A 22,709-nucleotide genomic window follows, 5' to 3' on the forward strand; every position below is an offset into this window, starting at 1 on the left:
TATATAGAAAAGATAATACATTGGACGATAATTATTGTAATTTTTTAATTAAATTGTCTTACTTTCACAAATAATTATAAAAGAAATGAGGAAGGCTTGCTTCGTCTTGAAATTGTTTTGTCTGGTAAAAACTCTGAAGACAAAAATATATTTAATTAACATATATTTATTAATTAATCCTGTAAACAGATATTTACAGGATGGTAGTGAGACCTGCTAGTGTTTGTTTGGAAAGGGTGGCTCTGACAAAAAGACAGGAGGCTGAGCAGGAAAGCACAGAGTAGAAGATGTTAATATTTCACTGGGAATGACCTGAATGGACAACATAAGAACTGAGTGCATCAGCAAGACAGCTCAGGTTGAGCGGTTAGAGAAGCGACGCTGAAATGGTCTGGACATGTGCAGAGGAAGGATAGTGGATATACTGGACAGAAGATGTTGAATATGGAGCTGCCAGGCAGGAAGGATAGAGGAAGAGGAGGCTTGTGGTCCGTGGATGCAGCGAGGAAGGTGGTGGAGAGGGTTAGTGTGACAGAAGAGGATGTTAGAGGGAGGGTGAGCTGGAGGCAGATGATCTGCTTTGGCAACCCTTAAAGGAAGTAGATTGAAGAGACATAGTAGTTAACAGTGATACAGAAGAAATACACATGAGCATCTTTCAATAAACTTGAAGCACCTGGCAGCCAGCATAAATGCCTCCTCCTGCCTGTTAGTGCAGTTATGTTGAATTTTGAAGCATTGCCTGAATTATAGTGGGCAACGGGACATAAAAAGCACTGTGTGTCAATTTATCAGTCAAAACTGATGATTTTACCTTTAAAAAAAATTAAAAACTTTTATGACGTCTAATATTTTAGCTCTATTGTCATTTTAACTTTTTGATATATTTTTAACTTTATAATTTGTTTTTGTTTTGTTTTTGTTGTTTTTGTTTTTTTTAGCTGTTATTATTATTTTACGTTACACGGAACCTTGGCTCTCCCCATCGATGTTTCCTCAAGCCGCGTTTCGGTGAACCCACGGCTATAAATATACGTCGCCGGAAACGAAACGCCCTCTTTTAGTGATCCAACATGGCGGTGAGTATCGTCTCACATCGTACTGTGGCGATGAAATGTGAAGTTACGATTAAAATCTGCAGTCATCGGAGCAGCAGGCTCATCCTGATGGCTGATCCGTGAACAGAGCCATAGACCTCACTGTGGCTGATCACACTGGGGTCGTATTTGTACATAAAATTTGGAGAAAAGTGATTAAAAGTAGGAAAGCGAGTAATGCTAACCAGCTAGCCGCTAACAGACTCTGTCAACCTGTGTGCTTCCGCTATTAAAGCTCAGATTGCAGAGACGTTCAGGCCGCTTTTTGAGCGTGTCTTTATTTAATCGAGGTGTTTTTAGGTAGTTTAATATGGTTGCCAAAAGTCAGGACGTGTATGATTCTTGTGTCAGTGCTAACAGTAGCATTAGCAGCGGGGATATGTACGGACATGTTCTCCGGCCGGCATGTGTTGATCTCAGGCTGAAGTAGACCAGATCATTGACAGGACTTAGGAGACTGAAGGAATAAACTGAAGCTCGAGTTAGGCTGGTTTGTTAGCGGAACAGGAGCAGCTAAGATGGTGTGAGGACTTTGGATGATGGTGGTTTTGTCATGTTTTATATTTTTGAGTTGCTGATCCTATGTGTTGTTCCCTTTCAGGACCAGGGTGAGAAGAAGGAGAACCCCATGCGAGAGGTCCGCATTCGCAAGCTCTGCTTGAACATCTGCGTGGGAGAGAGCGGAGACAGACTGACCAGAGCTGCCAAGGTGCTGGAGCAGCTCACAGGGCAGACCCCCGTCTTCTCCAAGGGTAGGTGTCTGTGTCTCACTTTAGGAAAAAACACAACTTTGTCACTGTTACACAGTACAACCAGGTTCAAAGGTAAATTTCCCATGTATATGATAAAGGACAGTACAGATGTACAACAGAAAAGTTCAATATGGACAGGTGAGGGTAAGACAAAACAGAATCTAAGCTATTGGGATGAAACGGTCTCTGAGGCCTGAGTATTGAAGACTGTAGCGTTGTCATTATTTGTATTTTACTTTGAAAAATCACTCATTGCCAATGTCCTTGCGTTGGCAATGCATACTTGCTGACAGGAGATGGTGACTGTAGTCCTCATTTGGCACACTGGAACATTAGTGATATTGTCGCCTGTTGCAGGTTCTAGTCGGTGTGGTTCAGTCTTAGTTATTAGTTATACTGTAATAAAGTATGCATAATTCACTTAACTAACTTCTACAACTGGTGCTGATGAGTGAGGGCAACAAGCCAGCAAATCTGTCGGTAACCGCTCTAGGTTATATTTCTGTTCTCGGTTTGGTGTAAGCCTGTTTCTTAAATAAATCAAGAAAACTTCTTTGAAAAGTGTATTTAGCTTTTGAAAAGTAAAAAACAAAAATGATGGTCAAATGCAAGCAGCTGAACAGAGGTTTTGAGTAACCGCAGCACACATCCCTCCGTGTTTGATGGGCCAATAGCAGCTCAACTTTTTAAACTACTTCCTGTAGCTCCTTGCTATGTGTCTAATCTTAAATGTGTACCTCATTGAGGAGGAATGGACTGCATTTTGGAAATATTTCACTCCACTTCGTGACGTTATGGGGACTTAAAGGTTGTTTTTGTTTCCTCCTCCTGCAGCCCGCTACACTGTGAGATCCTTCGGAATTCGCAGAAATGAAAAGATTGCTGTCCACTGCACCGTCCGTGGAGCCAAAGCAGAGGAGATCCTGGAGAAGGGACTCAAGGTCGGTGTCTCCATGTCACGTTTTACCTGCATCCATGTGATCTTTTTCCACTTTTCAACCCTTGGTGTCGCTTACCCAGACTGATAAATGTCAAGGTTTTATATTGTAGTGTTTAAAATCTGAGTAAAACGTAAAATGATAGAAAACGTTTCAATAAAAGTTTATCGGTCTTCGCAAAAAATATTTGTAGTAATGTGCAGTTATTCAAATTAAATATTCAGATTTTCTGTCGTGTTTTGGGGGAATTTTCTTGTGCTTTTGCTGTAAATCAGTTCTCTGCTGCTTCCAGGTGCGTGAGTACGAGTTGAGAAAGAACAACTTCTCGGATACCGGAAACTTTGGCTTCGGCATCCAGGAGCACATCGATCTGGGCATCAAGTACGACCCCAGCATCGGCATCTACGGTCTGGACTTCTATGTGGTGAGGAAGACTCAAATGCCTTTAAAAGTAGATAATTGTAGCGCTTATGGTTGGACTTGGTGGGTCAGTAACGGCTACTTGTCTCCTTTTGCTTTGATTGTCCGTGTGTGGGTGCTTGGTGCTGTTTGGACCTGTCATTGAAGGTTTTTGAGGGTTTTATGGTTTTAGATGACACTAAGACAATAAATCATAATAAATACGATGTAACAGGGATTTATTTGACTCGTTTAATCCTCGGAGCAGCTTCCTGCAGTATTAGCTTATGTTTACTAAACCTAAGCAGTGTTTTCTATTCATCTCAGTTTATTTGATGCCATCATTGTAGTGTGGCCTTGGCAGTGAGGCACAGAGCTGCCTGTTGGCCTGTGTGTTTCAGCAAAGACTTTGTTCTGATGTCCTTTCATTTGTGTTTTTTAATTTTTTTTGCTCATTTTATAACCACAAAAAAATATTTTAAGCTTCACTAAATTAAATCAGCGAGGGGGAACAAAAGTTCTTTACCTTTTAAAACCGAAACCTAAAACAAATTGCATATGGGGGGGGGGGATAAAATGGCATACATGAATGCTTAACAGGTTTTTGCTGTATAATAAGATAAATGAGAATTAAAGTCTTCAGGGCTGCGATATGCAGATTTTCAAGTTTCAGATTTAAGTACTTTTAATGTAAATCAAACTGACTGAGGTAGGCAATTCTTTTGAAATCCCAAAGAATAAAATCTGAAACCAGTAATTCCAAAAGTTTGGCAATTATCAGGAAATCGACAGGACTTCAGTATGAATTTCTACACAGTGTAACAAACAGCGCAGTCACACAAATATAAGTGATGGAAATAGTGTAGGCTTCATCGTACTCTCTACACAGAACGCATTAGTTTAAATTGAGCTTTAGACCTCCCGCCAGAGGAGGTGAGCAAAGACACGAAGAGAAAGTTGATTTTTAACAGAATGAGACGTCCTTTTAGCCTAGTTTAATTTTAAAGTGGTGACAGCTGAATGTGAAGTGCGGTGCAGCTGCATAGACTGTCATTATAAAGCCCACTCACAGCTGCATGCTGTGAACTTGGATGTGATGTCTGATTTAAAAATGACACACAAAGCTGATCGTCTTTAACTGAAGCAGTACATAAAAAGTTAAGCTGTGCTTTAATGGAGTTTACTTTCTACTATTGAAGTCGTGCACTGTGCAGCCAATTTGCTGATATTTTTGTAACATTCATAAATATTAAATGGTGATTTTTATTTTATAAGCTAATGAAGTTTTGAAAACTGTTTTGGGGGCTGTGCTGAGGTCAAAGCTTTGGCTTCACAGACGCTCATCCATGCTGCTCGGAGCCTTTTCTGAAGCACTCTCCTGTTTGTTGTGTTCAGGTTCTGGGCAGACCCGGCTTCAGCATCGCCGACAAGAAGCGGAAAAGGGGCCGCATCGGTTTCAAGCACCGCATCCGCAAAGAGGAGTCCATGCGCTGGTTCCAGCAGAAAGTGAGTACACAGATCCTGATTCCTGCCAGATTACGTGTCCTTTATGGAAGAATTACCCTCTGTAGCGCTACACTTTCACCACCAGGGGGCAGAGTTTCCCACTGGGTGTGCTGCTGATTTCTTGTAGAGTCTTGGCCTTTTTATAAGACCACTGTTAAGAACGAGAATGTGCTGTTAGTGACCTGCATGAGTGAAGGTTGGGTTGATTTGGTCATAGCAGGTGCTTCTTTACATTTTTTTTTTAATAGCTGTCGTTAATTTTGGAAGTTTTAAAACATTTTCGAAAGAAAGAAATTTAGAAAACGCTCCTTTAAAAGCGACAAAGAGGAGGAACAGGATGTTTGACTCAGTTTGAGTGTCATCGACCTTTATAAAGTCCCCAGTCTGACCAAATGTTAAACCTTTATTTTGAAGGGGAAACCCTGATATTTTTTTTGAACTTCTAATTCAAGTTAAATGCTGAACATGTATCATAAGATTTGGAGGATAATTTGCTGAAAAGTAGCTCCTTTTAATCAGAGGAGGCTGATTTTATTATTATTTTTGAATTATTGAAAAGGGTAATTAAACTATTTTTAAAAGTTTTGCAGCTTTTCAAAAATTCACGTCCTTTTTGAGTGAAACGCTGCTTCTGAAAATTCAAATTTCTTCATGTGTAACCTCCCATTCTCGTCTCCTCTCTTTCAGTACGATGGCATCATCCTCCCCGGCAAGTAAAGGACCACCTTTTGATCTTGTTTGTAACAAAGTAATAAAATATAAAAAATAAGTTTTTGTCTCGTGTTTTTTTTAATTTCTCAGATCTTTTAATTGATTGTGGGAGGGAAAAAAACTGACATGCAGAAATTTTGTGCCAATTATGAGGGAAAAATTTAAGTGTTAATTTCTGAAATGCAGCAGCATTAGATTTTACTTGCATACAGTAGTACTACTTTAATGTGCTCACTTTAAATGCAAACATGTTTAAAACTGGAATAAAATTCTGATATAAGTACTAACATCCTTCAGATTATCAACATTCGAGTTATTGGGATTCCGAGTTGCAGTTTCCTTATTTTGCTAATAGTTTTTATTATTATTTAAGCTTTATTTATGCAGGTAGTCCCATTGAGACTCAGTGTGTCATTGACGAGACATTAAAATTAAACAATAAAATGAGTTCTGCTTAACATTCTCACAGCAGTAGAAGAGGAACATGAAACTGCTTAAAGGCAACTTCTTTAAAATACTAGAGGACAGTTTAAATGTACTCCTGCTGTGACACCAGCAATAATTCACGTCATGCAAAAGACGCATTAATGAAAAATAAAAATTTTAATGCGTGTTCTGCAAAATGAGTCCTTCAGATAAATCACATGCTAAAGAAAATGATCCTCACTGTGTAACAGGAAGTGTTGAGATGGTTGAGAAGCAGAAACCATGGCAACAAAAGACAACCCGTCACTTTGCAGAGCTCAGGCAGCGCTCTTCCTATTTCTCCAAGCACAGAGGAGCAGGTACAACTCCTGCTGGATTAGTGGGTGGATCCACGAAGGTTTATGCTTCATAACTGGGTCGTGATCAAAGACACTTGACTTCAGTAGGATTGCGACTTATCCTTAAGGCTTTAAATGCCTGCAAAATACTCAGTACAATTTTCAGGCTCCTGCACAGTGCCATGTTGCATGTGATAAACCTGTGTTTTTGCACATGATAAATAATCTCCCTCTCTCTCTCTCTCTCTCTCTCTCTCTATATATATATATATATATATATATACATATTTATGCCCAAAATGCTGACTTATTTGATTATGTGTAAATTCTTCATGTAACTCTGTTACACAAGTGTGATGTAAAATGTAAATTAAAAAGGAATCTGGTCAAATAAAATTTAAATTTTAATGTGCTTGTTTTATACCAAGTGCATACATCTATATAAAGCAAATACATTTTTAATTTTATATTTTTCTGTTGCATTTTACTCAAAATTATTGTTTCATGTTTACGAGGGACAAGGATAGTGAATTTTTTAGGTTTTATTGAAATCGTGCACAGTCATGTTTCCTGCACTGATTTTCTGTCCTATATTCTGCCTTGAAAAGCAGTAAGTCGTTCGTGTCTCAACTTCTAACGTGACGTCTAGAAAAGAGTGTCCACAATAAACAAGAGGCAGAGTCGACTTGTTTTGATCAGATTGTCTTTATTCAGTGAAACTCCACAGAAACCACCCAAACACATGTTCAGCCAATCAGATGAAGTGCAGGATGAAGAGTATTTATCTGTGAAAGTGCTCCACAGCTGCTTTAACCTGCTGGAGTCTCACTGGTTCTGCAGTTTGTCTTAGTTTCAGTTAAAACAGGTGAGCTGTGACACCACTTAATTCTTTATTTGTATCATTTTTATCCTTTTATTCAGATTTTTATGCTTTTTTTATGTTTTGGGGAAACTTAATTGTTTAGTGTTGAAGCCAAGTTGCTTAACCTTTTTTATATATTTTTCCAGGCACTGCATCTGCATATTTTGTCTTTTTTGTTACGTTTAAGCTACACTACTTAAAATTAAATATTAAATAAATAAATCCTTGACTACATGATCGTTTGTTGCTGGTTTTCTTGTGTTGATCTTGAGTATTTCAAGTTTCCTGAAGATAAGTCGTCATATTTTTTGCAGTTTTTGTCAGTTTGTTGTTTTTTTTTTCGCTGTAGCGGACACACACACTCCTGCCATCACACTCACACACACATTCACGCTTGTTTTGACAGCCACGCGCCGGCTTAGAAACATCTTTGTACACAACCTCCGGATTCACAGCGACGTTTGATCAAACCACCCCAGACACAGATAACCTTTTTTCCATCTATCCGTCCTTTATCATCCACCTGTCGCCTCTCTTCCTCCACCGGCTCCACCTTCCCAAGCATCCGTTACCTTTTCTGTTTTCAATCCACCTTAAACCTCCTTTGGACCATGCAGTCTCCAATTTTTTTCTTTTCAAACAGCTCGGGTGCTGTGGTTGTTTGCATCATCAGTAAGGCTCAGATTCTAACTTTGAGTCATAAAAATGGAGGACACACACACGTGGACAGAAATGTGTCTTTGAAGACGTTAAATTGGACAAATACATGACTGGAACTTTGAAACTGAGTTTCAAATCAATTAATTTTAAATTTTTAAAACAATAAAATAGATTATAGCGTCTGAGTCCGTGATCTTGTGATCTTATCTTTTTTGTGTTTTGGTTTTTTTTTTCACTACTTTTTGGATAAATAAAGTATTTCAACTTCTTATTCTTACATACATGTCCTGTCACTTGTACTGGATATTGCATGTTTTCATGTTAGCTGCCTATAATTGCAAGTTTAAATGTTTTAATCTCGGGTCAGATTGTCGATTTGAACGAAGCGAAACACTCTGGAGCCCATTTATTACTGAACGTCCATCACAGGAAACGCTGAGAGGCACTTTTAGTTCACCTTAATCAGATCAGATATAAGTTAACATGCAGATGAATGGTGATGGCTCAAAGTGTGGGAGTACTAGTCTGTGAACATGGAGAAGATGTGCGACTGTCGATCAGACGTCATTATATAAAAAACAAAAAAACAAAGACGTGTATTTAACTCCTCGACTGTCTGTGGCCTCTGTCGTACCTGGAAGCAACGTCACCATGGCTGTTTTAATCATGTTTGCTGAGTATGTTCACTTCTGTTAATATGCACGATAAGTGTGACTTTACCATGTCTACATTCACATTTGAGTGTTTGAGTAAATGTTTTCTCAGATGTTTACATTTATTTTGTCATTAATTCAGCACTTGCGGCAGTTTAAAGGTACTTTTTGTAATTACCCTTTAATTAAACCTGTCACCAGCAGGGGGCAGCACTCTACTGATGTTTGTTGAGATTTTAATTTAGATGTTTTACTTTTGATCTTTCTTTTTAAGTACCCCCATTTCCTCGACAGGCTTTGCCTTTTTCCTGACAGCCACATTAAATACGTTTAAATTAATTAAATTAGTGGCTGGTTAAGTTACGCTGACTCGCTGCAGCACATCGTGTTATTACACAAAAATCTGGCCCGGCCCTAGTTTGCCTCTTACACACAGAACACAGATGCTTTGGACATAAAGTCATAGCAGCTTCTCAGAACTTTAGATCGTTTTTCAAAAAGATTTGGAACTTTTTTTTAAATGTAGTAATTTACAACATGTACCTTTAAGTTTATCTGTTTTGTTCTTAAATTGTGACGTTCAGTAAACTTTTCAGAAAGACATCAGACATGATCCAGATGTTGACCTGAGGTTGACCTGCCCCTGCTCTCCCCTGGTCTCTCTCCTCCTCTGTGTTCCTATGCGGTGGTGCTCTGTGATGGAGACGTGCTGCTCTCTCTGCTTCGGTTCTTGGCGGCCTGCTGCTGGTCTTCGTGACCCGGGGTGTTGCGGTGCTGCCGGCGCGGTGTTTGGCGATGCGGGAGCGTCAGGGTGCAACAGGAGACTCCAACCGTGGGTTCGGGAAGATCCTCGGCCATAGACCAGCTGTCTGTGGCCGGGTCGTATTTCTGCACGGCCGCCTTGTAGCGTTTCTCCGCCTCATTCCAGCCGCCCAGCAGGTACAGCTTTTCTGCCAGCGAGGACAGACCTGCAGTGCTCACACCAAGAGGCAGCGGGGCGGCCCGGCTCCACGATCCGCTCTCAGGAGAGTAGACCTCCACTGACAGCACATCCACCCGCTCTCCACCGGGCCCCAGCTGGCTTCCTCCCACCACGTACACCTTCCCTCCGACGGTGGCGGAGCAGTGCCAGCCGCGGGGGGTCTCCATGGGAGGCTTCTCGGTCCAGGTGTCGGTCTCCACGTTGTAGCACGCCACAGAGCGGGAGTAGGCACAGTTGATGTAGCCACCAGTCACCAGGATGTCTCCGGAGGGCAGGGTGGCGCTGGCGTGGCAACAGCGGGGCATCTCCATGGGGGCACGCATCTGCCAGGTGTTGGAGGAGGGCAGGTAGCTCTCGCTGGTGGCCAGGAGACCCTCCACGTTGCGCCCACCGATGGCGAACAGTCGACCGCCACTGGCAGCCAGGGAGAAGTGTGTGCGGCGCTGACGCATGCTGGCCAGGTGGAGCCAGGTGTTGAAGCGAGGGTCGTATCTGATGGAGGGAAAGGGACAAGCAGGGAGTCAGTTAAAGGCTCGTTCAGGGCAAAGTGGGGCTCTAATATATCTGATTAGGTAAAACCAAAGTAGCAGGGAAGGATTACTGATCTCAAGGCCCTGTTGATGTATTGGCTATAAATCTTTTTCCAGATGTTCTGCACTAATATTCTTTTTATTGCTTTAATATTTTCTGAGACGTGATTTTCTATCAAAGTCACCATGATATGATCAAAGAGCAGCATTATCCACCCTGTGAGCTTCACTACAGTCAGATATCTGATAGGTTCCTGCTGGTTGTTCCTGCTCCCACCTGCTGAGGGTGCTGACGGCGTGTTTCGCCTGGTTTCGGGCGTCGTTCTGGTCCTCTCCTCCCGCCACATACAGAAAACCGTCCATCACAGCCACGCACTGGTTGAAGCTCTTTGCCGGCAGCTGGGTGAGGTGACGCCAGGTGGCTCCTCCATCACGAGGGTCCCTCCAGAGCACCTAAACGCCAAGGTCAAAGGTCAGTTTGGCATTTTATTAGTTTTAACTGAATATAAAGAGTACAAAACTAGCAAACAGTGTGTTTCCTAAGAAAGAAGTCCATCCCAGCCCCAGGATCAAACTACATGTCCTGTCACTCATATTTCCCCAATGGGGGACAATAAAGGATATTTCTATTCTATTTCTATTCAGTATAGTCACACATTTTTAGCACCGACCTCCCGGCTCAGAGCTCTCTCGGTGAGAGACGGACGGCCTCCGACGATGAGCAGAGTCTGATGCCCGGCGCGGACCTGTGTGCGTCGGGACTGCAGGGTGTTTTGCTGGTAGGGCAGCAGGTGGTAGTTCATGGCGTCCACCAGCAGGCGGTGACACTGGGGGTCCTGCATCATGCGGGGCACAGGCTGGATCTGGCTCACCAGCTCGCTGGCCGGGATGGTCTCAAAGCGAACATGCGACAGAAGCTCTGCGGCGTGAACCTGACGGGAGGCGTCAAAGTCGAGCCACTTCATGGCGAGCTGGGGGAGGAGATGACATCACTGGGTATGAGAGATTTAAAGATTTAGCATCAACTCTCTCATTTTCCAGTGCTGCAGCGGCCATATTTTTTCAGGACACCCACATCTCCTGATTTCTGTTTGTCATGAAACAGTTTTCAAATGTCTTGTTTTGGCACTTATGATTTAGGTTTAATTAATATGATTTGTGATGATAACTCACCCTTTGGATTCGGTGTGTGCAATTTGTTGTGCTAATAAACCAGTCTGGAGATGGTACCAGTTTAATGTATCTACTGAGATATTCACAGACTCACATATGGTCCAGTTTATAAATAAAATCACTTCTTCTCAGCTGTTTGTCTATTTAAGTTTGTAATGCGGCTGTATATTAATAAACAGGCAAGGAGTTATACTTGGGGCCTTATGCTCACAGCCGACCTGCAGCTGACTGGTTTGGATTGATGGGTCTGTGCTGGGTTCTCAACAGCTGGTCTGGGGCCTGTTTTTAGTCCTGGATGAAAATAGAAGGAAGTCCCAGAGGGTCAGCAAGTTAACACTGCAAGTGTCAGGAGTCGCCTCCTAGAAGACCCGACACTTCTTCTCAGTGAGGACCTGAGAAGTTGATATTATGTTCCCCCAAATTCACAGTAAGAAGCATTTTAGTAGAATTTGGATTCAAATAAACTTAAGATTAAACTGCAGCTGTGATTAATTTGGCTGGAGGTGCAGGAATGATGTTTTATTAACAAATAAACACGATGTTTGACCTCTGACCTTGAAGGCGGTGACCTCTGAAGGCAGCAGCAGTGAGTCGTCCTGCAGGAAGGCCGAGATCTGCTCCAGGGTCAGCTGGTTGAAGAGCGGTGTCTCTGCAAACTGCACAAAGTTCTCCAGCACAAAGCGGCGGGCGGCGTCGCACACGGGCAGGAGGCCGTAGGCGGCGGCGATGTTCCAGATGTAGACACAGGTCTGCACGTTGAGCTCGGCCAGCAGGAAGTCCACGCACATCTTGAGGAGCTGCGGGATCTGCAGGGTGGCGGCGGCGGACACAGTGCAGCTGATGGTGTACAGGGACATGTGGACACGACCCAGGTAGGCAAAGGTGATGACGTTGGCCAGACCTGCAGACGGGGAGTCGCCACATAAACTGAAGAACTTAAGAAAGTTGTTTAAACAAGGAGTGTCATGCATCAGTAGGAGTAATAGATTACTGTTAACTTTTTTATTGCCATTTATACTTGAAAAACTGATTTTTTTCTGCTTGTTAAATTCATAGGATGTAAATAGTCTGCAGCACGAGGTGATTCAACAAAAACATATAGAAGACAGAAAAGTAAACTATTAATGTGCAATGTGTAGCATCAGTATTAGAGATGCCGTGACTGACCATTGGAACAAACTTGGAGGAAGAAGCTGTACATTTGGCCTGATAACCGTCATGAGGTGCATGAAGTCTGTGGCCAGAGGAGTTTGACTTATGTCCTAAGCTTTATTTAAAGGTTACATGTAACAATCTAAGCTTTGGCTTAACACGAATTGAACCTACCAAGAGGTGAAAGGGAGGGGAGCTCGAGGCGCTTCATGCTGGGATCTTTGGCCAGAATCTCCCTGAAGTACTGACTGACTGAGGAGATCACCAGTTTGTGGACATCGAAGGCTTTTGTCTTACAAGCCAACTCCAGATCAGTCAGGAACCTGGGAGGAACAAAGAAGAAGAAAACTCTAAAGTTGTGTAGTACTCAGTGGTAATTTTTCCAGGTTGTATCGTATCATAACTGAATTACTGATGCATTTAATTGAAAGATTCATTAAATGTGTGGGTTTTGTAATGCACTGAATCATAGTTGTAGCCTAAGAAAGTTATATTGTGTCATGCTGTATTGGCACCTACTGTAAAATGCCAATAAAAGTTTTTCAATTCATTGAAATTTTATTGTCGAAATCATGCGTGAATCTTAGAGGTTACAAAAACGTGACTTGAAATGACCCTTGTGTGCCTCAGCAGCCTGTAAACTTAAATTATTGCACAAAAAAATGATTCTATCACTAGTTGAAAGTGTTTTATAGTGCGATGCAGCAGTCAGCGTCAAACTAACTTCTCCTGGCGCATCTTGCTGAGCTCCTCCAGCAGGGCGTTGCCGTGCAGGGGGCGCGTGAGCTCGCTGCCCAGGCCAAGGCCTCTCTCTCCGGGCTTGATGACGGGTGGCGGCAGCGGGAGGTTGAGGCTGTTCAGCTGAGCGATGTCCAGAGCCGCCATCTGCTCAATCTTCTTCACCCCGCTCTCCATCACCACAACACCGTCGCCACGGTTCTCCACTTTCAAGGTGGCTGAAACAGCCTCCATGGCGACCTGAGAGATGGTTTCCACGGCAGCCTTCTTCGGACGGGAGGCCTTCTTCTTGGGAGGCATCGCTGGACTGTGGACAATGTTTTTTTTTTTCCTTTGTTTTAGTCGATCTTTACTTTAATGACTGAGTTTATTAAATTCACCCACTGAGTAACTTACCTTTACAATAAAATGCACAAACGCGTTGGTTTGATCTTCTTTAGGGGAAAATCAGTGTTCAGTGGAGCAGCCTTGGATCAGTGTAGATAGCTGGGTAAGTTGGAGGTTTCACTCTAACACAGCACACAGCACCTGGAAGAAAACAGAAACAGAAATTTGGAGTTCACCATCTTGTCCAAGCACTTTGATGTTCAGCCTGGGGGAGCTGGTGACCGACCCAACAACCGTCCTGTTGGTCAATGACCAACTTTACCTCCTGGGCCACAGCTGACCACAAGTTTACAGCAGCTGCTCTTCCTAGGTGCTCTCAAATTCAAGTGCTGACCAGGCCTCACTTTGTGGAAAAATGGCCCTCAGGTCCCTCCCTCACTACCTCGGCAAACACTTTGCTGATCAGTTTTTGGATTATGGTCGTTATAAGAGTCAGAACGGATGATCACCTGGGATACACTCATTCACTAACAACCAATCAAATCCACCCCTCAGTCTTCACATCTAGTTTTAAAAGTCCAGGATGGTGACTCAGCCTGAAGCTTCATGATGTGATTTCCCTTATCAATCGTGGTGTTTTCATCCATCTTTTATATCGTCTGTGATGTGGATCTTAAGTTTTTCACCACAAGCAGAAAACACTCCCTCTCTGGTGTAAACAGTCCTGTTACCGCTTGTCGGTTACTAGAAAGTCTTGTTATGGTCACAGTTAACCTTTTAGCCAGTTTCATGGTTGATCTTATTTTATTTTCAGTATTTCTGCTATTGCTGTGTACATTGTTAATATACTTATATGACATGTTGGACTGGTTTGGAGGTGAGTTTGCTTTGCTGACAGGAGATTTTTGACTTTACCCTCGTCTGCTGTGTGCATCCTCTGGGCCATTTTCCTGTGAATCCCAATTTACTTTATAGTTATTGTTATCTTACTGTTATCTGGTATTTCCAGTATTTTATTCTCATACATTTTTTTCATTATTGCTGAAATTTTGTTTAACATTGCAGTTTTTATCATTTGTACATATCGACGAAGCACTTTGGATCCACTTGTTACATTTTTTGTTTACCGTATCACAAAATCCACAAGCTTTACAAAACTCTCTGTATTATGGTGACTTCAGTATCACTCCCCGCCTACTGACAGAGGACCAGTACTCTGACACAACACAACACAACAAACACTGACTGACCATCAGAACCTTTTCCAAATCCCGCAGAGGCTCACACGAGGACAAACTACACGTCTGTAGCTGTGAATGACAGCTGCATGTGTCCTCCGGCTCGGCTCAGGGTGGTGTTTGCGGTTTATAGTGGCCCACTGCTGCACATCACACGCTCCGTATTTCACCCACAAAGCAACCGGGGAATCTTAGTCATGCTCACAATGAGTCGAGCTCTACAAACTACCAGAGCAGTGAGGTGACCGAGAGGAGGCGATACATAGATGTTAGAGGGTGTCTGAAATAAACAAAGAGTAGAAATGTTGCATAGGGGACGTCCTGCATATGCTGAAAGCATATAGGTTCAGTTGTGCATGAAGGATGGAGGGTGTCATCTCCTCTTTTTAGTTGAAAACAATAATATCTTGTATATTATATGCATAAATGCTTTTGTGCAACTGGTCTTCAATACAAATAATGTTCACTGAAAGCTTTCAGATTCTCCATGTTCTGGTTTGATTGGTTTGTATCTTAAATCAGGGATGACAAACTAATTTTACATCGTGTGCCGGATCAGTGACTCGCCCCTTTCTGTCAGTGTAAAGAAGTTTGACTGCACATTTAATCTCTGAGAATAATATAAGAAGAAGAAGTGCAATATCAACAGCACATCTCAGTTTTTCTGCACGATAAAGAAAAGCTGCCGTGGTAAAACAAAAAATGTATCTGCACGGAGCTTTGGGCCAAAATTGTAAGAAATAAATGTGAAATGAGAACTGATTATTTCTACAGTAGATAGTAAAAAAAACAGGAACCTTTACATCATTTAATCATTTATCTATTACTTAATAACTTTGGTATGAAAATCTATTGGGAGAAAAGAGTATAAAACTTATAAAAATACAGTTAAAAGTCCAAAATAAATGCCCTCATTCCAGTGAGCCTGGATTGGAGTTTTTACCAGGCCGATTCTGGACCCCGGGCCTCGCGTTTGACACCCCTGCCTAAAATGTTTTAATGATATTAAACTATTAAACTTAATGTTTTTATTTTACTGGGAGTAAATCTTTCAGGAGGGTTTTTCTTTCTCCAGAGCTTCAGAAACAGCCGACAGCAAGGTGGTAAAATGTTGTACTTATTGGCCACATTTTCATTGTCGCCTAAATAAATAAAGTAAAATATTAACAAACTTTATTGCAAAGAATCTGTCTGTTTGTGTTTTTTGTCTTTATCTGGCACTGTTTGGTTTACACTGACAAACCCTTCCTTCTCTGACGATGCAGGAAAAAAAAAACAAATTTCAAATCTTTTGATAAAACCTCATCTGAAACTCGGCGTGTCTGCTTTGTGCTTTATATGCTGTGATTTTCTACGTCAGCTGCTGCACTCGTGTGTGATGCAGTGAATGAGTGAAGGTCGCACAGACCCGGTTATAAATGTTAGTGACACAAACGCGGAGGCCTCCCTGCTCTGTTTGCAGAGTTTTAAAGTGTTGTGGACATGCGGCGATAAACAGAGACGGTGATCTTTGTTCCTGGCTCACAGTTTGTTGATAATGAGCTGAGCCAGATTCAAACATGACCTGAGCCCAAACTCTGAGCTCTGCCAGTTATAAAACCACACGACCTTGGAAATATCAGCTTTGGCCTTGTTGTCATTCCAGAACATGTTCAGTAAGACCGCATTTCCTTTGTTTAGTGAAGAACTGGGCACGGGTGTAGATTTCAGGAGGGATAAAGGCGGCCATTAAAGCATTAAGAAGCAGAGTTTGTCATTTTTGGTGTAACTGTTGCTCTCTTAGCAAAATATTCTGCAAAATTTATGAATGTGTGCTTGCACAACGACTAGTAAGGTTTAATAAGTTAAAATATATTAGCTTATTTCTAACATGTTATTAATGTGATTGAAGTAAATTAATGATGTGGTGTCTCTCTGCCTCTGTTATGTTTCTCATGCTTCCTTTGCTGCAGCATGCGGCTGATCTAAATCTTTAACAACATCCTCTGATGCGACCACCAGTGTTACTGTATCTGTAATCTGATGCTGTCAAACCTCTCAGCTCATCAAAAAGACGGCTCGGCTAACTTCTAGCCTCATGGAAAAAGTATTCCTACACCAACAACTCAAACATAACTGCAGTGAAACCACCGAGACCACAGACGTATACATGATTCACCGCTCTTTCCGCCCTCCTCCCTTAAATAGCACCTTTGGGCTCCACATAAGGACGGGCCGCGGGTGGGAGATGGGATAGTACAGGACGCAGCAGCAGCTGTTGTGGGTGTCATATGAAGAGGAGGAGCTCACAGTTACAAATGGTCACTTGGAGTGTTGCAATCCCTCCTGAAACAGTTGAAACAGTAGCGATTAGTCGGCTGCTAAGATGCTGTATAACCTCATACATCAGAAGAAGAAGAGTGAAATCACTCCACAGACGTTCGGATCTGTGACTCTAAACAGGGTTTCTGTGACTGTGACCTTGGCCCCTCCCCCTCAGTCTGATGGTAACAGAGATATGAAGACAAAACCAAACGTAAAAGTAGAAAATTGAAAATTTACAGCCTGATCTTAGAAAATATGCAAACTTTTAATTGTAGAAATTTCAAATAAAGTAAGAATTTCTTTTTCAGTCCCATAAAAATCGCATAAACATGACACAGAGGCCCCAAGGGATGCACGATGAAGTGAGATTAGTGGCTTAGCGGGCCCAAGTATTCACTAATTCTTTTATTTAAAGCATGATTTAAGTGCAATACAGATTCTTCAAGCTGGTAATCGGAACATTAATGAAACCTAAACTGTGCGTGAGTCTCTTTCACACAGCTGGAGCTGCAGCTGCCAGAGCTCAGAACACACACCAGGAATACCTGCTTCTGTATCTGCTGACAACCTAAAGTGATTTCCACATCTCCTTATCAGAGCTCTAAGCCTCAGACACAAACAGCAGCACTGAGAGCGCACTCTGCCATAACATAAATAAACAATAAAATGTTTATTTTACTGCTCAGTGTGATAAATCACCAGATTAACCATTTTCTGTGACTTAATCTATTTTTGCAACGATTCTCCATTTGACTGATTTTTATCACCATTTTATCTTATGATCATGTCATAATGGAAGCCTAACAGGGAGAGCTGATAAGCACTGTCATACCTGTTAACTCCAGCTGGGATTTTACGTTTTGTCAGTTAACACAAGGAAAGTCTGTCTGTGTTTATAGCATACCATAGTTCATGAATTCTAATGAGCAAATGTGAAGCCGACAATGCAACAGCTGGTTACTGTGCCCCAACAGCTGGGACGCCTGTCAGTGAAGGTGGCCACGCCCCTCAGAGAGAAACTATCCACAGAAAACTGTAAAAAAAACTGCTGTGAAGCTGGATGTTTTAACCTGAAAGTTTATGGGGACTCACTCAGTTTAGGAGCAAGCCTCAAGTGGCTGTAAGAGGATCTGCAGTTTGTTTGTTTTTTTTTTTTTTTATCACATTCAGGCTAATCAATGCCTGCTATTTAGCTAAATCTGATTAAACACCTTTTTCTTGGTGTACATAATTTCATGCTCATGGTTGAACACCGGACAGTTTTTGTTCTTCCTCATAGGACGATGCCTCAATCCTAAATCCTAAAGGGAAAAACGTCAACCGGTATTTTAACCTAATTAGCTTAGTTTAGCTTCAGTCTCTGCAGGCTTTGAATTCTTACTAAATTTCATTCCCTTTCAGAGGTTAAACACAGTGTAGTGATTTATACATCTGTCTACCATATGAAAGATCCCCACTTCAGTCCATGGAGGATACACAAATCCCCTTGAGGTTGAATCAGGAAGGGAAAATCAGCCAAATCCTGTGTGGTGACTCATTTGAAAGAGGAAGCAGCTGAAAGTAGCTTAATTTAAATGTTCTAGCTTTATTCAAATGCATGTTTTTCAAGCTTAATTTACTAAATGTGGCCTGTCACAAATATTATTAAACCCACTCTCTTTTATATAAATGCATCTGGAATAAAAACAAGCCACTAGCTGACGCTGTGCTCTTGTAGATTAAAAATAAATAAATCCATCTGTCATTTACTTTAACATGTAATAGATTTAAAATCAACTTTTCAGACAAACTTGCTAACGAAGTGATTCAGGGCTGTGAAAATAATCTTTACTCTGTGTGGCTCAGCTGTCACAAATATCTGGGACCAAGGTTAGAGGTGCGAGCAGCTGCTCCGTCATCCACCGTACTGGGAACCAGACCTCCATCCCCAACTCCAACCACCACCAACAACAAATATACCTCTTTCAACAACACGACTGAGCATTAATCAGTTTGAGCAAAGTTTGAGCAAGTCAAAGAGCTCAGGTGTTATCGTAAAAACTTTGAGAAGATCCTGCCTCCTGTGGTTAAATAAAAGCTCTAAAGCGGATCAGCCCATATGTGTAATAGATTACTCTGAAAGCTATTAATGTAAACATGCAGCCGAACACAAATAGAGTTCAGTTTGAATCGCTGCCAGTGATCACATGATCCATCTGTGGGCTGATTATTTTCTTATTTACAAAAATAAACATTTTTAACATTGTTGACCGTTTTGGCTTCAGCTCTGCTTTTCTTTGAATTTGATTATTAAACTTATGGAGCTGTAATGAACCTCACAGCTTCTTCTCTGCAGTCTAATAGATGTTTGTTTGTGTCTGGTGGGAAAGAAAAAACAGCTTAAATGATGTTGAAAACACTTTGTAACTGTGGATTAATTTGCTGTTGCCACTTGTGCTTTTTCACCTGGAGAAATAGAAACTGTTTTACTGTGAAATACAAGGAGGAGGCTGGTAATCTAAGCACTGGAGGTCCAGCTTCAGCTCTGAAACTTTATTTTTAAACCTCGACCTCTGTGCTCCTGTGAAGCTGCTTTGAGTGTGTCGCACTTTGCAAAGAAGCACAAATCTTGCCCAATAACTGTCACTCAGAAAATGAGCAGCGTCTTTTCAGTTAAACGTGCAAGAGCTGCACAACACAACCACAGTCTACAGATTCTGATTCACCGAGTGTGCTTATTGTTCCTTTTTGTTGTTTTTAACCTTGATTAGAGATGTGTTTTCAATCAGCAGAGTCAGGAGTGAATAACTACTTATGAGAGGAAAAAATCACTAATGTGCCAATTTTAAAGAAAAACTATGTGTTAAGTGTGAATTTATCTGCACCTGTCGATGAGGAGCAGCAGGACTCCTCACATCCCCAGTGAAGACGTAGAGTTATTCTCTCTGACATAAAGAGCAGCTTAAGTCAGCAAACCTTCGTTTATTAAAGTATAATTTTGAATTTCTAACAGTGTTCTCCTCTAACTGTTGATAATAACACAAATAATTTCATAAACATATTACTTTAAAACATAAACCTGTTTATATATAATATATATAAACGCTCCGATTATTCGCTGTTTGATGCTCAGCAGGAAGTGACTGATTTTAGAGCAATTTCACTGATCAGCTGCCTGCTATAGTCTGAAACATAGGCGTTATTTACAGAGTTAAAACAGGTCGTTGATATTGTTTCCACAGACAGAAATAGAAAACCATCTGATTCATACCTGAATTGTTTGGGAACAACCGTCACACACGGTCTTCTCCATAGTGTGCGTGGAGAGGATATCCCTAATGTGATGTTTATGTGTAATCTGGATTACACATAAACAACACCTTTATACAGACATCTACAGTGTGTCTGTGTGTAAATTCTGTCTCATTTGTTGCCGGGTAAACTTTTTTATCTGGTCTGTCACAGCCTTCAGCTCTCATGTGCGAATTATAAAGATTAATGTGAGAATTTCACAAGTTCATAAGTTTGTTATTCTTCTCACAAGCTAGAATCTTCTGTTTGTTTCACTTTGTTTGAAATCTTGATCACAAATTTGCCCGGCTGGAAAATCCAATCAAACTTTTTAAACCAAGAGTCTCTAGAACAGGTGGTCAGCTCAATGTAGAAATTGTTGCATTTATAAAGTTCGTTAAATAAAGAAATGAGTGAATAATGAAAAGATTCAAAGCTGCTGAGGCCTCACCTGAGCTACAGAGACAGGTGGGCTCATGTTGTTTTCATGCTTGGGCTCCACAACCAACTACAGGCTCACATACTGTAACAGTAATAATAACCCATAATAACTGTGTGCTATACTTTGTGCTATACTGCATTTACATCACCTGTACCTGTGCAGCATAATTCATACGACACAACAGCAGCTCCTGACTTCTATCACCTTTCACATGTGGCTGAATTCCTCTGCTTATCTCATACGGGTATTTATAGATGCTGACCAGCACAACAGGCGTGTGTGTGTGTGTGTGTGTGTGTGTGTGTGTGTGTGTGTGTGTGTGTGTGTGTGTGTGTGTGTGTGTGTGTGTGTGTGTGTGCTCTAACACCCCCTGTGGTACAGTAATATCCCAGCAGCAACTGGCAGCTTCTTCACATTGTTTCCACTCAACAGTTAAATATAAACATCAGAATAAATTCTAGTTTTTATGATGATAGGATAATTACATATTGAGATAATTTCATATGCATTTTGTTTTTATTTCACTTTAATAAAATCTCCACTAAAAAAAAGAAGTGTTCACCCTCAACACGCTGTTATGCACTGAAATGAAATGTATTTTACCTCTTTCTCTGGCCTCGCTCCTGCTCTTCTATCCTTCCTTTTCTTCTTCTTTCACCGTCTTTCTTTGTTCTGGGTGGTTGTTCTCTCACAGGTTCCTCTTAGCTCCGTCCCTCTGTCCTCTGTCCATCTGCAGCAGTGCTGTGTGTGTGTGTATGTGACTGTTTGTGTGTCAGTATCAGGGTCCCCAACAAAGCTGTAACGTATGATTCAACCCCCATCAGACCCTCCTCTTTCGTTTCCCTTCTCCAGCATCCACCTCCATTTCCAAATACAGGCACCTCCTCATCACCCCTCCCCTCCTAGAATAGAATCCATAACAGGCCTGCTCTCTTCTCACCACCCTCCCTCCTTTAGGGCCTCAGGGTGTCAGGTGTTAGACTTGGCTTCTCTCTTGTGTGTCTGTTTTCTTTGTTAGTTTGTTGCTCACCTTTTTCACACCAGCAAACAGGGTTAGCATGGCTCAATAGTTATTTTATGATTACTGCAAACATTAAGTTGTCTAGTGTTTAGTGGATAGTAATAAATGTGCCTGGAATTTAAATGCAACAAAAACTGACAACTGGAGTCATGCACGGCATTGACATAATATAAAAATATCACCTGTGTTGTCTCACGTAAACATGAACTCAATAAATATCAGAAATTCAAATCCAAACAAACCAGACAGCTACAGGTTTGTGATTCCTGATGAGATGCTTGGATAATGCAGTGGTTCACATATCACATAACAAGCAAATGACTCCTGGTTTGATCCCAAGAAAAGACACATATCATCTTGGCGTTATGTCAGGAGGGCATCTGGTGTAAAAAATCTGCCAAATCAAACATGTGAAGCTAACTGCTGTGGTGACCCTTTGTCAATAAGGAGGTAGCTGAAAGTAGCTTTCCTTTGTATAAAAGAAAAAAATTAACAGTAAGTCAACCAACACTCTAGTTTTAAGAATGAATCTTATGGCATAACTCTGAGGAAAACATCCAGCTCCAAGTTATCGCATAATCAGTGGTACCAATACATTTAACGTGAAAGACAGTTGTGACTTTTTGCACAAGCTCTAGGAGACGCTACAGTATATGCAAGTGCATTCAGAAATGTTGAAGCTGGTCCCCTGGAAACAATTGTTGATAGAGGAATTCAATGAATGGGTGTTCTTGTTTTAAAGTGACCCTTCCAGTCAGTCTGTGGTTGACAGCATCTCTGCTTTGTCTGTGCTTATGAACATTTTATTATGTTACTTTAGTGAAGCTAAATCAGTTTGGGGGTATGGTAGCCAAACTGAAGAAGATGGTGTGAGTTTACGCCGTAAGCTTAGTATTTTTTAGTAGATATGTTCAATTTTTTTTGTGGAAAAAAAACTAATAATTTTATAGTTAGTTCACTGTATTGTGTTTATTTTGCTTTCAGATTGTTTTTAAATCATTAGGAGTTAAAAAAAAATGCTAAATCTTAAATTAATATACGTGTTGAATTACGTTTGATTTAAGTTTTGTTTTGTTTGGGGGTTTTTTGTTTTTTTTGTTTTTTTTCTTCCTGCCACTGGGCTTTTATTTTTTAAACTTCGGCGTCCCAGGTACCGGAAGTCGCCTCGGTTCTTCCCTTTCTCTGCTCGG

At 41.3% G+C, this 22,709-nt stretch overlaps 2 protein-coding genes and 1 long non-coding RNA gene across 3 annotated transcripts; 2 read left to right on the forward strand and 1 right to left on the reverse strand.

The window, feature by feature from the left end:
* Nucleotides 1–1,635: 1,635 nt before the first annotated feature.
* Nucleotides 1,636–5,461, forward strand: rpl11 (ribosomal protein L11). The gene is made up of 5 exons (XM_031748029.1): nucleotides 1,636–1,849; nucleotides 2,684–2,790; nucleotides 3,080–3,211; nucleotides 4,582–4,692; nucleotides 5,380–5,461. Exons 1-5 carry the CDS (start codon nucleotides 1,651–1,653, stop codon nucleotides 5,407–5,409), a joined length of 579 nt encoding a protein of 192 aa, XP_031603889.1. The 5' UTR covers nucleotides 1,636–1,650; the 3' UTR covers nucleotides 5,410–5,461.
* Nucleotides 5,462–6,853: 1,392 nt separating this feature from the next.
* On the reverse strand, nucleotides 6,854–21,274 carry klhl43 (kelch-like family member 43). Its single transcript, XM_031748031.2, has 8 exons — nucleotides 21,102–21,274; nucleotides 13,314–13,445; nucleotides 12,904–13,224; nucleotides 12,354–12,502; nucleotides 11,582–11,928; nucleotides 10,526–10,825; nucleotides 10,132–10,307; nucleotides 6,854–9,816 (listed from the first exon to the last, which is right to left on the reverse strand). Exons 3-8 carry the CDS (start codon nucleotides 13,215–13,217, stop codon nucleotides 9,021–9,023), a joined length of 2,082 nt encoding a protein of 693 aa, XP_031603891.1. The 5' UTR covers nucleotides 13,218–13,224; nucleotides 13,314–13,445; nucleotides 21,102–21,274; the 3' UTR covers nucleotides 6,854–9,020.
* On the forward strand, nucleotides 10,720–11,730 carry LOC120435710. The gene is made up of 3 exons (XR_005609855.1): nucleotides 10,720–10,850; nucleotides 11,295–11,454; nucleotides 11,589–11,730. It is a non-coding gene; the product is annotated as an uncharacterized LOC120435710 (long non-coding RNA).
* Nucleotides 21,275–22,709: the final 1,435 nt, after the last annotated feature.

Source organism: Oreochromis aureus, linkage group 22 (assembly GCF_013358895.1).
Source record: "Oreochromis aureus strain Israel breed Guangdong linkage group 22, ZZ_aureus, whole genome shotgun sequence".
In the NCBI taxonomy this organism is placed as follows: domain Eukaryota; kingdom Metazoa; phylum Chordata; class Actinopteri; order Cichliformes; family Cichlidae; genus Oreochromis; species Oreochromis aureus.